The sequence below is a fragment of the Porites lutea genome, chromosome 3, assembly GCF_958299795.1.
Source record: "Porites lutea chromosome 3, jaPorLute2.1, whole genome shotgun sequence".
Lineage (NCBI taxonomy): Eukaryota > Metazoa > Cnidaria > Anthozoa > Scleractinia > Poritidae > Porites > Porites lutea.
In genome coordinates, this window is record NC_133203.1 from 6,174,477 (window position 1) to 6,189,690 (window position 15,214).

General features: G+C 40.7%; 1 protein-coding gene across 1 annotated transcript in view; it reads right to left on the reverse strand.

Moving 5' to 3' along the window:
- Window positions 1-15,214, reverse strand: part of LOC140930292 (unconventional myosin-Ib-like) — a 49,141-nt gene that overhangs the window by 23,139 nt on the left and 10,788 nt on the right. Inside the window, exons 7-19 of the mRNA XM_073379971.1 lie at window positions 14,030-14,076; window positions 13,774-13,837; window positions 11,937-11,950; window positions 11,397-11,481; window positions 9,770-9,876; window positions 8,408-8,558; window positions 7,143-7,261; window positions 5,596-5,682; window positions 4,888-4,953; window positions 4,321-4,425; window positions 4,058-4,120; window positions 1,360-1,413; window positions 509-649 (exon numbers count right to left, since the gene is read on the reverse strand). Of these exons, the coding sequence (XP_073236072.1) occupies window positions 509-649; window positions 1,360-1,413; window positions 4,058-4,120; window positions 4,321-4,425; window positions 4,888-4,953; window positions 5,596-5,682; window positions 7,143-7,261; window positions 8,408-8,558; window positions 9,770-9,876; window positions 11,397-11,481; window positions 11,937-11,950; window positions 13,774-13,837; window positions 14,030-14,076 (1,103 nt within the window). The remainder of the gene's footprint in view (window positions 1-508; window positions 650-1,359; window positions 1,414-4,057; window positions 4,121-4,320; window positions 4,426-4,887; window positions 4,954-5,595; window positions 5,683-7,142; window positions 7,262-8,407; window positions 8,559-9,769; window positions 9,877-11,396; window positions 11,482-11,936; window positions 11,951-13,773; window positions 13,838-14,029; window positions 14,077-15,214) is intronic.

Below are 15,214 nucleotides of genomic sequence, written 5' to 3' on the forward strand. Positions count from 1 at the left end.
TCTGGCGTAACGCTAAAATCAATCTTAACTTGCTCACTCCTGTTTTTCTACGGACTTTGTCGTGTATTACGATTGACTACTGAGAGTAATCAGCCCTTTGCAACTGATCACTCATGTGGCACAATAAACCATGCGGTGACGCGTAACCTTCTTTCTGGACACACCGGTGTCTTGTTACAGGCTTTAGTGCAAGGAAGTGAAGAAAAATGACTTAACCCTGAGTTGCCTAACCAAAATAACTCCCTTCATAAGTTCAGCCTCCGGAACGCGAGAAACGCACTGAGATAAGACAAACAATATAAATTACCATTTTCACCAACGTAACCGCTTTGCTAGTCTTGACCCAATGCGTATTTTGCGTGCCAGCGAGGTGTTTTTGAATCACGTGACTGACCATGCAGCCCGCAGAAAGGTTATCACTTTGGTTTTGCTAGACTTCATTGAAAAATGTTTTTATCGTCTTTAAGATTTCAACATTCCTGTTGATCTACTCGTCTTACACACTTACACTTCCAGCGTAATGTTTTAATCTGAAGCAGTCGTGAGGCAAGGACATGTCGGATAGAAACTGCTTACTGGCTCTGCTCTCAAAGTGCGCATGCTCAATGCAGTGTTTGTTGAGTTTGGCTATAAATGTCTCATCGCTCACCTAACAAAACACAAACAATGTTACTATATCACAACACCAATGACCTATAAATCTGAAGCGTCTCTAACTTAAGTATAAGGTATCCACGCCATAAATTGGGGAAATCCAAGCCAGGTGCGCCTCCTTTTGTCTTCCTCTTAATCAAGGATGAGAAAAAGAGGCTCTGCCTGAATCACTTTGCCGCAGTCTGGACTAGTCAATCTAGTTCCGATGGTCATAACTGAGCCCGCTGTAGCAAGCGCAGGGGCTTTAGGTACGAAACTATATATACGTATCTTTATCTTACTCGATTCATGCAGGGTCTTTCTGGAGTACTCTGAAATCGAGCAAGCGAAAGAAAGGTTCTGCTGGCACAGGTGCGGGTGGTGAATTTCGCAAGCTGGTAAATCGAGAGGAGATCATTTGTAAATGTTCATATTTGAATATTGAGGGAAGCTCATGAAAATCACTGATTCTTAACCAAACCTCAGTGATGCGCACTCGCTAAACTAAAAAGCTCCAGCCTGGCCCTGGTTCCACGAAGTTTTCTAAAGCAAACCGTTCGCAAAAGGTTTTTCCATCGGAGGAATAACAAACGAGTAAAATAAACACTTGAATTAAAACCCAAAAAATGATATCAAATGAAGAATCAGAATTTTGTTTTATTGCATGCGGAATCCAGCGGAACCTATTATCAAGGAAATTTTACAGCATTTAAAATGTTTACTTACTTCTCCTGGTCTTAAACATTCCTCATCTAGCAGAGCTATGATACCAACATGACTCTAAGGAAAAACAAAAATCTTTTAAGACGAATATGTAAAAATATCATTGCCACGATAAGAATTAGTTCAAGTGCAGTACGAATTAGTTCAAGTGCACAGTACAACTTATGTGGGATTAAAAAACTAACAAGGTTGTCTTGACTCAAAGCTCTACGCAAACCAAAGTTTCTAGGGAAGAAACAGCTCTAAAACAAAGCATAAAGTTGATCAAACTAAGAAAGGTTAGACAACTCGTTAACCTTAAAAATGAAAAATAAATAAATAAAGTAACACAGTATTGTATTTGTTAGCCTGCGTAGCACGCGTTCCCGTTTGGTTTCGGAGCAAAGAAAGACCAAGGAACGGAATTTTCGGTTTTGGCCGTGCGCGGAGAAATGAAACGAGCGGAGAGATACCTTCCTTCCCCACCCCCTCCCCGCTCTTTTACTAGCCCCATTTTTCACGCGGTCTTTAACGCTCGTTCCTCGTTCTTTGCACCGAAGCTGCACGGAAACGCTTGTTACGCAGGCTATGTATTTGTAGGAATTATAGGTGGTGGCTACATAAGTAAAGGCGACGCAATGAATTCAACGAGGAATTTTCTGTGGCAAATTAAAGGGTTTTTTTTACGAGGATACTGCTGTTTTGGTCCAATTCTTTACTGAAGTCATTACTTAGTACTTTTACCCATACTCAAAATGCTCCAGTAAGGTTATGAAGAAGATTTCAGAAAAAATTTTATCAGGGAGCACTTTCCAAAAATTTTTTAGGTGATTTTTGCAGGCATAGCATTTTAAAAAATGCATGTCCATCCTTGCCATTCGATGCAATATACGACAAAAAACAGTTTCTATACCTACCGTAAAACCTCTATTAAGCCCCCCCCCCCCGGGGCTTATTTATTTCAAGCCCATTTGAGGGGGGGCTTAACAGAGACAAGGGCCTTATTTGAGAGGGGGGGGCTTATTTAATTTACAAAAGACGATGGTATCAGTTCTCCATAAAGACCTAGAATACAAAGTGAAGAAGCTCAAGAACAAGAAGGTTGGAGGTCATGCAGCCGAGGATCAGAATCAAACCCGAACTTCCAGTTAGTAAATAAACTTCCCAGATCACTCCACACGAAGTTTTACAGTCGTGATTGATTAATACGGTCTCTCATTTATCAGTGAAGAATAATTAAGGGAGAGGGGGCTTAATAGAGAGGGGGGCTTATTAATTTTTTTCCTTGAAAAGGGGGGGGGGCGGGGCGGGGGGTTTATTAGAGAGAGGGGGGTCAATAGAGGATTTACGGTAAATATGGTCTTCAACAACAAAACAGCATCATTATTTTTGGAATTCAATTGATGCTTTTTAAAAACACAGCAAATAGCGTTACATAGCCTCTTGAAATACAGGCTTATTGTTGAACAGGTGGCCTCAAGTGCAATAGCCACGCCTAGTCGGTGACACCACAGGAATCCCACTCTGAAGCCACACGCACAATCAAGAGCGAATTTTAAATCCCTCTAAGGATTCATTTTAGAGAGCTTAAGATTCGAGAGCGAGAACGACTACGAGTACGAGAATTTCTCAATTCTGGATATTTCTCGCGCGTGAACCAGCGTCATTTTGGCGGTAAAACGTGATAGCCATCGTCATTCTGTTACGAATCTTCGCGTGAATGTCTTAGTGGCGCAAACGAGTTATCAAAAGTTAGAAGTTTTATCATTTTGCGATCGGAAGAGGATAAAGATAATAGTGCTAATTTTTCTGGAGAATCAAAAGAACAATGAAGCTTTCTGGAGTATATATTTTTTGGATCATTTTACGTTTCTAGGAAACTGCCCACCTACCCCTCCCCTAAGCCAGCATTTTGCCCTAAGCGAGAAGTAAGTGTTGATGTTGGCTTAGGGGAGGGGTAGGTAGGCAGTTTCCCAGAAACGTAAAATGGTCCCTGTTTTTTTTTTTGAGAAATACGCGATAAAACTTTCCGTCAAATCGCGTACCTGTAGTCGTCCTCGTCCTCGAATCTAAAGCTCTCTAATTAGAAGCTTACAACAGAGCCCAAAAACTTATCGAACCATCACAAATGCTCAATCAAACAGAGTGTAAAGCCCCGTGCAAACGGACGCAACATTTTTGGGAGTTTTTTGCGTCCGTTTGCACGTAGCAAAAAAGTTTGACCTGTTTCAGACTTTGCGCAACAACTCACAACAACATGAAACAAGGGTGTCGCAGGGGAAGCAAGGGATGGCGAAGTAGTGAGAGTACTCGCCTACCAATGTGGCCCGGGTACAAATCCCGGCGTCGACGCCATATGTGGGCTGAGTTTGTTGTTGGTTCTCTCATTTTCTCTGAGAGGTTTTTCTCCGGGTACCCCGGTTTTCCGCTCTCCTCAAAAACCAACAATTCCAAGTTCAAATTCGATCTGGAACGCACGGACACGTTTAAACGAGTTCCTAAGAACTCTTAAGTGCTTCGTGGGTAAACAGATTACAAAAAGTTACAAATTACATGCAACAGGATGTGCGAACGAACGCAAAATGTTGGGACTTGTTGGCCAACGATGTTGCGTCCGTTTGCACGGGGCTAAAGCACATTGGTGAGTACGCGTAAAAATCCCTCACAGCCTTATCAGAGCGAAAAGGATTTCAGAACAGGACAACTGGCGGTCTTTACCCACCTTTTCGATCAAGTCACAGATGATAGCATTGTTAAAGTACTCTATGGTCGTCCACTCAATCCCCTGTCAAAGAAATTCAACGTATTTTAGTTCAAACAGTCTGTAATTGGAACAAAACACAGTAAAGCAGATTTTGGATCGGTATAAGTGGAAAATACCAACCTACCCCTCCCTAATCCAACGTTAACACTAGCCTCTCACTTAAGGCAAAATGTTGAATTAGGGGACGGGTAGGTTGGTAGTTTGCACGTGAGTGTTCCCACCTCTCTAACATACTCCTCCTGTTCTGACTGAAGAGTCAACTCGATAAAAATCTGTTGCAGCTTCTCGTTGCAGTAGTTGATGATAAACTGTTCAAAACTGTTAGTCTGAAAGGAAACAGATCAATTCTTTTAACTAAGCTCAATGCCTAATTTCATACCAAGGCCTAAACACATAAAATGCTGTACAATGTAAAACAAGATGTCTGAAATATTTCCCAACATTTGTGATTTTGGGATCGCCTAATACCCAGGGTAAACACGACTAACTACCATAAATAGATTCTAGGTCGTGAAAATCATATAAAACTGAAAACGTCCCAGATTCAAGAAGTTAAAACCTGACTTTGAACAAACAACACCGTCATTTAAACATTTTCAGCATTATTGTAACAAAGGCAATGATGATTTCCAACTCTATTTTGGGAGAAATTTCAATCTAAAGCTTCCAAAAATATATTTAAATGTAAAGTTTGCTCAGGAGATACCGCCTCTGTCAAAGTTAAGAATTGCAGAAAAACTTGCAGAAAGTAGAATTGTAGTTTTCATTATATTACTCTTGGATCATACCTTAAATATCTCAAATCCATAAATGTCAAGGACACCAATAACTTTTCTTTTACCCCTCTTTTTCACCTGATAAATCGAAACTCAAATATCAGTAAACATGACAATTTTGTTTATCATCTAAAGATTATAACGTATGACATGTCTTCATGAACATGACCAGTATGATTTCAAGATTGTTGATAACGATAAATGTTGATAATGATGATGATTATGACGATGATGATGATGATGGTTACGACGACGACGACGACGACGATGATGATGATGATGATGATGATGATGATGATGATTTGTAAGCGGGACTCCGTGAGCTCAAACCCAGGCCGGAACATCAACCAAGGTCTTTAAAAATCTGGTGAGATCATGCTAGCTGTGGCTAAAATCCCTTTCTCAGTTCAGATGATCGCGTCATTGGGCGGTGACGTTAAGCCGTTGGCCTTGTCTCCTTCATCCTTAAACATCAGTTGGAAGGAGACGCAAAAGAACCCGTGACATGGTTCGGAAAGAGAAGGGGACGTAAACCGCGTCGTTATGGTCTATCTGACATGTGCCGTCACTTGGTCTGGGTGGGTGAGATGACGTCAAACATGGACTGAAGCGGCTGCATAGTGCGCCTTTACATGCTGACTTCCGATCACACCTCTGTGGTTCCCCCGCAATTCAGCCACTGGCTGCAAATGAGGGAAGTACTCACCCCCGTTGATTTACCTTAATGCTGTCATTGACTCTTTGGATTAACCAAGAAAACATCCGTCTGTACGTGGCTTTAGAAAGAGCATCTCGTGCATAGTAAGCCTACGAGAGAAATATAATCATCAGACTAAACAACAACTACCGTAAATGATCGATTAAGCGCCGCTCTTGAATAAGCCCCTCACCTTTACCAGAAACATTTTAATAAGCGCCGCAACTTTAACAGGGAAAATCAAATAAGCGCCGCCGCGCTTAATCGATCATTTACGGTAATACTACAATAGATGGAGAATGAATGATCAAATGAATAGTTAGGCCTAGGCCAAACGTCGAAGTTTTCATGAGACGAACCAAACTTAGCAAGTTAAGTTCAAGAAAAGTTCGACGCGTGCCTCAGTTAAGTTCGTCTAAATGAGTTTGGATCGTCTAACAAGGTCTATCCGTGGACAGAACGTCTGACGTTCGTATCTGAGACAAACGTCGATCTTCACCTGCGACGAAATAAACTAATAAAGTAAAAATTTGTATGATAATGTATATTCAGCCAAGTACGGGGGAACATTCATTAAAACTGCTTTTTGGTCTGAGTCAGTTGATTGGTTCGACGCGTCCTAAGTTCGACGTATGACCCAACAGAAGATCTTAACTTAATTTAGGTTGACCCAAATTAGAGTTTGGTTCGTCTTATTAAACGTTCCACGTTTGGCCTAGGCCTAAGTGGTTCATTTAAGCGGCTTTCAATTAGTTTTACATGGAGGTTTGACAAAATGATGTGTACGGGGGGGAGTTACAATATATTAGGTTACCCTGGTCGTTAACTGGTCGTTTCGATTCAAAGTCGTTTCAATACGAACATATTCCTCGTTCTTTAAGCCAGGTACGTGAAACTAATTACACCTCGACTGATTCAGCTTGTATCGAAACGACTTGTACCGAAACGACCAGTAATCCCCTGTAGGGGTAATAGTCGGGGTGTAGTCTGGGGATGGGTTGTGATATTTTTGTTCGCTGTAGGAGGGGGTCAGGAAATATTTGGCAGAAAATTGGCAGACATATCAAGTGATTTAGCTAACACCCCCTCCCTTACCCCACTGCCCTAATAAAGGAGGTTTATTCCGGTCGTATCGCCTACGAGTCGTTTCGCCAACGTCCTAGCCCGGGTTGCTCGAAGCATGGTTAGTGCTAACCAGCGTTAAATACCATGGAAACCTATACATTTTGATACCTCTTAACCAACGGTTAGCGCTAACCAGGCTTCGAGCAACCGGCCCCTGTTTGCTAACTTCTGAAGTCATTTCGCTTACGTGTTGGGTCAGTTCCCTAACTGCTTTCGCCTGATCAGTAGCTGAAAGAACGAGGTATATACATGCGAGACGCACTTTTTTTGTATCATGGATGAGAGTACGAAGCATATACATGCGCAGCGCTCGTTTCTCTTCTTAGCGGAACGACATAAGACATTAGCGACCGGGAGGCTAGCAAAACTCGTGGGCGAAACGACCGGTCACCATGAGGGAATGTCCCCTTATAGTTGCAACGGCAGGACAGTGCTGAACACCCACCTGGGCTGCTGTTAGGGGAGTGGTCATTTTTTCATTTCCAGCTTCCACAGTTCTCTTCGTCAGAGCGTTCTGCAGTAAGTGAGCACCACACTGTAACATTTCACATGTCCAGTCCAAATCTAAAGAGTTAGAGAATTTCAAGTAAAATCACAGTGCGAATGCCCAAAAGTTAAAAAATTTCGACATTCATTTTAAAGATGCCTTTTTCGCTGTTCTTTTCTTTACTTTCTTTTTTTTTCCGTTGTTGTTGTTCTGTATGTCTGTTTTGTTTAACAGGACCAACTTCATTTGGATATGTAATATACAGTATAATACTACGGAACTCTTTGTGCTACACAACCTTAAGGTAAAGGTCTTTATTCTACGTCGGTAAACTCGTAAGTGTAGTTAGTAACTGACAGCAGCCGATGGTGCGCACATTTTACCTTCATCAGTGCTCCGTTTTACGGGTATTTAAAGCCACTTAAAGCTACACGGAAAGGAAAGAAATCGAAAGAAGGATCAGAAGACACACCTGGGGCCAAAACGAACTCGGAACCTCCCACAAAGAAGGACGCGCAATGACCGACTTACCCTGGGTACCAGAGGTTTTTTTCTCGCGTGCGACGGGCAGCTTCGTTTCGTCGGCCGAAGGCCGAAGACACGAGCAGCGAAGCCGCGAGAAAAAAGATAAAGTTTTTCGCGCGGGTCACTTTTTAAGACTCCGGAAACCGCGCATGAAAAGCCTTTGGCACCCTGGGTATGACCGACTGTGCCAGTCCTAGCCTGCGAACAAGCTCTCCGGGGCGCTCTGGCGGCGGAGCGGGGGGGGGGGAAGGAAGGAGAGCTTGAAACTACGTCTCTGGAATTTGAATATCTGCATTGAAAAAGTCGATGCAAAATGCTGATTGGCGAAGATGACATAAGTAATGACGTCATTATCCTTGGCACGTGTTTTTCAATCTTTGTTTACATTCAAGCTCGTTTCCGCTACGCGCTGATTGGCGGAAATCTGACAGCTCAGTCGACGGGGAGCCACAGGGGAATTGGAGGTGGAATTCAAATTCCAGAGGGGTAGCTGCAAGCTCTCCTTCCTTTTCCCGCCCAGCCGCCAGAGTGCCCCGGAGAGCTTGCTCGCAGGCTAGGCTAGTTCTTGCCACAAGTACATCAAAGACATCTGAACGTTAAACCTGATGACGTCACAAGTGGTACCAGAATCATGAATCCTCACAGGTGTTTTTTGGGTGTGAATCGGTAAAGTAAATAATTTGAAGACTTCAACTTACATTTTCCATTTGAAAGAGAAACAAAGTCATGTCCAGCACTATGGTCGTCGCCTTCATCAAATGTCACATTGCCCAAGTTTAAGATAGCAGAGAGAAGAGAATAAATTGAATTTTTCTCATCAGGATGGAAACCAACCACATCCATCGCCCTCTAATAGAACCAACACAAACAAAATAACTGTTAGTTCTATTTTGATATAGCTGTGATGAGATGCTCTCATACTGCTAGGTGAGTGGTGTAACTGTCTGTTTATCCAGGTACCGGTAATTGCTCCTTGTTTTTGTTGTTGTTGTTGTTGTTTTTTTTGTTTTGCAAATGACTTTATGATAATTATTTCAAATGGCGCTTTTAAGGCTCTGATGGCTCTTATAATCAACTTTTGCGGTGCTGACACTAACATTTGTTACAGAAACCCAGCTAATTAATAAGCCACTTTGAGGATGCGCGGGAGGCCAGCTCGAGATGGTTTCAAAGTGCATTGTGGGACTGTTTTGGGGGACGCATTTTCAACATGTCTGCTCATTTTCAATTTTGAGCAATTGTCAACTTGAATCTGACAGGTTGCGCTCTAAATCTCTCTAATAACAGCTAAATCTTCGGCAAAAATTACAGACGCTAATTCTACTTTGGACTTTCTAGACTGAGAAAACAGCCGACATTTTGCCGCGCTACCACTGGTTTCCCCGTGACCAACCAATCAGAAGCACTACCCAGATCTAGGTAGTGACACGTCATCAGTATGGAACTTTTGTGCTCCTTCCTCAGTGGCTGGCGTCGCAAAATGTCGACTGTTTTCTCAGACTACGGACTGTGGATAATGACTATGATATCACAAGCCTGAGGACACAATTTTTTGTCCTGACACAATATTTTATAATTGAGTTGCATCTTTGAAAATTGAGATACCATGATCAGGGTACACTACGAGTAGTCCCCCATTTGTCCTCAGGGACAGTAGAGCGAGCGAAACGCAAGCACGCGTGAAAATCACCCCACACAAGAAAAGGCCACCCACCGCGTCTCGCTTTTCTCGCGTGGGGGTGATTTTCACGCGCGCTCGCGTTTCGCTTGCTCTACTATCCCCAGGGAGAAATGGGGAACTACTCGTAGTCTATGATCAGGGCGATTTGTTCTGACAAAGAAGTAGCATTGAAATGTCAGCCTTTAAATCTCTTAAATTTACAGACGAAAAAAAAAATGTTGTGTCCCCTCCCCCCTCCCCCACCTCTCCTTATGACACAGCAAATAAAGTTTCTTTTAAAACTAGCCCCATCTACTCATGTCAGAGGCATTGACAGTTCACTAAGTGCATTCAGGTGGGAAATATAATGTACACATTTTACAAAGCCCATAATCCATACCTCAACAATAAGGAAATCTTTCCTGTCATCAATCGTGGCAACTTTTGTGCATCCACTTTGATTAAGGTAATTGTATGTGTTGCAATCTCTTTCAAGGTGCAGTTTACCTGTTGCAAAGAGAACAAAAGTTTAAACACAGTTTTTGTTTAAATTAATAATAATAGTTCCATTTTCCTCACAGGATTGTTTGTCAACAAGAATAAATAAGCCCCCAGTGCTTGTGAGGGTGGTGCCAGCCGGGCCTCTAGTCTCCAACAGGGTCAACCATGCTAGACTACGAGTAGTCCCCATTTTTCCTCAGGGATAGTAGAGCGAGCGAAACGGGAGTGCGCGTAAACATCACCCAACGCGAGAAAGGCGAGACGCGGCGGGATCACCTTTCTCGCGTGGGGTGATTTTCACGTGCGCTCACGTTTCGCTCGCTCTACTATCCCTGAGGAAAAATGGGGACTACTCATAGTCTAAATCATGCTAGACTTGTAGAAAAACTGACAGAGACCAAACAAAAAAAAGCCTCTGCTCATCCAAGCTGGAGGTTGAGTAGCCTGAGTCAGATCAGGCGTTTCTGGGGGAAAGGGCGAAGAGAGAGGCAAAAAGTGAAGAGATCAAAGGGAAAGAAACACTTTCCACCTCCCCCATCAAATCTCCTCTCTCCTAACTCCTAAGAAAGGCCTGATATGACTCAGGCTGAAGGTTGAGTTGAGAGCTAACCACCAACTCACCTAAAAACCACGTTGGTCACAGAAATGTGAGCAAGACATTCATTTATATAAATAAATACTTAATTATTCTCTCCCCTTAGGGGGCTTTCAGGGACAATGAAACAAATAATTCAAAATCAACATCACAAGGTTATGAATCCCAACTGTTAGGAGGTGAACCAATTGACTTTTTTACAACCGTGACCAAGGATTTGAACACGGGACTACAGAGGACAAATCCAGCTAGCAGTCAGGGCGGGATTTGAACTTGGGGCCTCCAGATTACAACTCCAGCGCTCCAGCCACTCGGCCACGTTGCCTCTAGCACGGCCAACTGTTTTGGGGCGCGGAGGAAAGACACGGCCTTTTCTGCAGGAAGCTATAACTAGGAAGAAGTCCCCTAGTCCACCCTTGAAAGCCTAAACCGGAACACGTTTGTTCGTGCTCTGTGCGGGGAAAGAAACCAAGGTAAAGATGATGATGTGTATCTCGAATAAGTGCCCTCCCTTGCAAGTGAACTTGACTGAAGATAAACAGGGGACAACTTAAGCCGTACGGTACTCAATTTGCCATTTAAACGCAGGGGCGTAGCCAGCTTTTTGACTAGTGGAAGGCCTGGCTGACTTTCATTTTCACATATCCTAAAAATTGCACGCATGACTAGTACGCACTGACCTCACCAACACTTGGAGCTCTTAAGCTTTTTAGCTCACCCCAACAATGCATAATTTAATACAAGCCTGGAGTGATCAAACCAAAAATTGTTGTAGGCCCAGGCCTACAGGTCTATAGGCTGGCCATGCCCCTGAAATGTATCTTCTCATACAGAAGAACAATATCTTTGCAGGAATTAATTGAGTCTCACTGAATAATAGGTGTGGCTTCTTAGATAAAATATTTAGAAACAGCTCACTGATACAGCTTACCAAGAAGTTCATCTGATCCTCCAGAAAGAAGGTGATAAAAAATGTGAAAATTCCTCTCCCCTTGAGCTTGGTGAACCACACGAGACTAAAGGCAATGAAAAGCTTAAGGATAAATTAAGATAAACTATAACATATTATAACAATAGCTTTTTGATAATTATTATTCATTCAAAATATTTTGCCATTTTTGATTGGCTCCAATCCCCCCCGCTAATTCTTCATAAGCAAAATGGCGCTTACCATATTAGAAAGATGCGAGCAATATACCATTGATTTGATGGTACATTTGATTGGAAACGAGGTTGATCAATGGACAATAGACCATTGATCAATAGACTAAAGAGAACCTGTGTTTATATCCTGAAACTGTGCCCCAAAATAGGCCGAAGTTTAAAAGAAAGTCTACGAGGAGGTAAGCTTGTTAAGAACGTAAAAATATTTTGGATTAATAATAAAACAATTATTGAATTCTGCTTTCAAACTTTAATTATTAAGTACATCCAAAATTCAAAGGAAACTGTTTATTCACGACTCCATTACCTTTTCCAGCAAGTCTGCAATAAAGAAAGTGAAAACTGATCAGTATTTTACACACTTTTTAAAAAGACATGGTAGAATGCTAGCTGATTACACAAACTCTGACCATAAATAAAACCGGTACATCTAGCAACTAAAAAAGAAGCAAATGCCAACAAGAAGGGAAATTTATTCAGAAGGGTAACAACCTGAGATATTTAAAATTCTGAAACTGGGCACAGTTTCAAAATGTGGCTATTGTTGCATCAGTGGGGGATTATGAAACAAAAAAATTGGTTTTATCAACTTAAGTCAATAGACCACAGTGATTTTGTTCCAAATAGTTATGTCGAGTCCTAGGACTAATCTTGTGAAAAATCAAGAGTCCCTGTGAAAATCCAATGAGTCCCAGTTCAAAAAAAGAAGGAATCCTAAATTGGAAATGCTTGGGCCTTTATGTACGGAGACAGTTAATCTGGAGACAGATGCCAAAACTCTTTATTACGGTTTACTGACTTTAAAAATATTATAATCCTTCCATATATTCAGAGCACAAAAAAAGACTAAAAATAAATATGCATCTTTAAACAATAGTTACAGAAATCACACGAACAGGATATTCTACCAAAAAATCTTCAAATCGATTGGTCATTCCTTGCGTCCTATGGGATGCATTTCATGAATTATTTTGCACCTTTGGTGATTTTTATGCATCAGGGATGCAGGAAGCAGAGGTAACAAAATCACTGACACCACTGCAAAAGGATTGAAAAGTTGACATTTTGAATAACAGCATTTCATCAGAGAATATCCAGGGATAGAGGGTTGTGTAGTTCATATAACTAATGGTGGAGCTTCACTGTTAATGTGAACATGGTATTATTGTCTGATAAGCTTTATTTTAACTTTGTGTAGAATTTATGATAACTTGGAATTTTTTAACTACTTTGAGCACTCATAATATTTTCTAACTGGCTTCGCTTATCTCTTGTTCTGCCGGTTATGGATTATGGCGATGTTGCTTGGAGCAGCATTGGGAAAATAGAACGTGATAAGTTAGATCGAGCACAAAGAAGGGCAGCTAGGATTGTTTTGAAGACCAAAGATTCAGACGCCGAGAAGAATTTAAAGTGGCTTCCCTTGTCTATGAGGCGTGACATGCACACTATTAATTTGACTTTTAAATGCTTGAAGGGATCCCCTCCAATGTTTTTTAAAGATTATTTTAAGGTTTTTAGAACAGTCCACAACACGAGGGGAAGTGGGCACAACTTGCTGCTCCCCAAAGTCAGAACTGAGACAGCAAGGAAGTCTTTTTATTTTAATGGATCTAAACTTTTTAATAATATTGCAAGTGAAATGAAGGATTCTAAGTCAGTTGTCATTTTTAAAACTCATATTTTGGAATTTTATAGATCAAAAGTTTTTTAGTTACTTGTTTAGTTTTTGTATTAGTTTAGCTTTTAAATGCATTTTAATCGCTGTATTTTAGCTTTTTTAAACAATTTTTTAATCTTGTATTTTTAACTTTTAGTGTATTTTTAGTTACTGTAATGTAGGCTAGTTTTATATAGATATAGATATATATATATTTTTTTTTTCCAGGGCCCTCATTGATAGCAGCAGCATTTTATGCTACAGAGATAACCTGGCTAAATAACATTTATTATTATTATTATTATTATTATTATTATTATTATTATTATTATTATTATTATTATTATTATTATTATTATTATTATACAAGTACCCTAGCAACCAATTATCAGCCACTACAGTAGCAATGTACAAAGGACTACATCAATAAAGACAAAGACTACTGTACAATGCATTCATTTGCTAGTAAATAGAATGAGCTTACATTTTGTGATGACTCCTCCAACAGGATCCCCTTTAAAGTCAAATTCAATATCCATGTATTTGCCCTGAAATCATACAAAATTGTCTAATAAACTGTCTGAATGAAAGCAGTGCTTCTAACACACAAACAGAATATTACTCTCTAGATTTTGATAGTCTTATCTGAATCTGAAGGTACCAAAAGAAAACATGAAAAAAGTTTCAAAACACAGTTCCAAATCATGGTGAATAAACAGAATGGTAAAACCTGTACTTACAAAGCGAGAAGAATTATCATTTCTAAGGGTCTTTGCATTGCCAAAGGCTACAAATAAATGAGAGCAAAGAAAAACAATCAGTTACTCAGTGGAAATAAAATTGTTCAAGTAACCTTCAATTTTTTCCGTTATACTAAACAAGAATTTGTCACTGCAGCTATTATATTATACAGTCGACTCCCACTAACTCGAAGTAATTATCATTTCCCTTCAGGTCGTTTTCTATATAATTTTACCCTTGATAACTCTAACTCCCGATAAATTGAACTTTTTTCTATTTCCCTTGAAAGTTCGAATTATCGGGAGTCGACTGTATTGGTTAAAGACGTCAAAACTTTTTAATTAAAAACAGCCTCATCAGAGGGAGACAATCTGTTACAAAGAAAACAGGGGAGCAAGCAGGGTTAGCTTACGCAAGGTAGAAGAGTAAGGGGTAACAGAGCCTTGAGGCATTCCTTTGATGCTACCACCCTTTTTGCACTCTCCCTATCTCTTAAGGCCACTTTCGATATATTAAAATTCAGCATGATAAGCAAGTCTCAGAGGACACACAAAAAAGGAAATGAATAAACCTGTTTGTTCATTTTCTTTGTTTTTGTCCTCTAAGACTCGCTATCATGCTGAATTTTAATGTGTCGAAAGTTTCCTATTCTCTTGTTTATCACTCTGCTTGAAACCAGGTTCCACTCGGAAAAAAATCTTAGACCACATTATGCAGAGTTTACGACGAGCCATCACTCAAACTTTCAAATCTGTGAGCAAAAATCCTATGGTGTTATCATTCAGATAAAACCACTTTGCCCAGTATTTTCACATGGTGCTATTTATATACAGTCAAACCCTGCTATTTCGAACTCGGTTAATTCGAAGTCCCCGCTATTTCAAAGGAAGATCGAATTCCCTTGGATTTACCCTTCCCCTTTACGCTTCCAAGGTTATTTCAAAACCCCGCTTTTTCGACCTTTTTTCCATTTTCCTTGGGACTTCAAAATAGCGGGGTTCGAGTGTACTATGTTTTTCTGACTTTTGAGTCTGTGGATGAAACCCAACAGTTTTACTATTCAAATGAAACCTTTTCAGCAATACTTTTACATGGTGCCATTTATTTAGTGCGTTGTTCTAACTTTTGAGTCCGTGGACAAAATCCTATGGTGTTACCATTCAAATGAAACCTCTTCAGCAGTA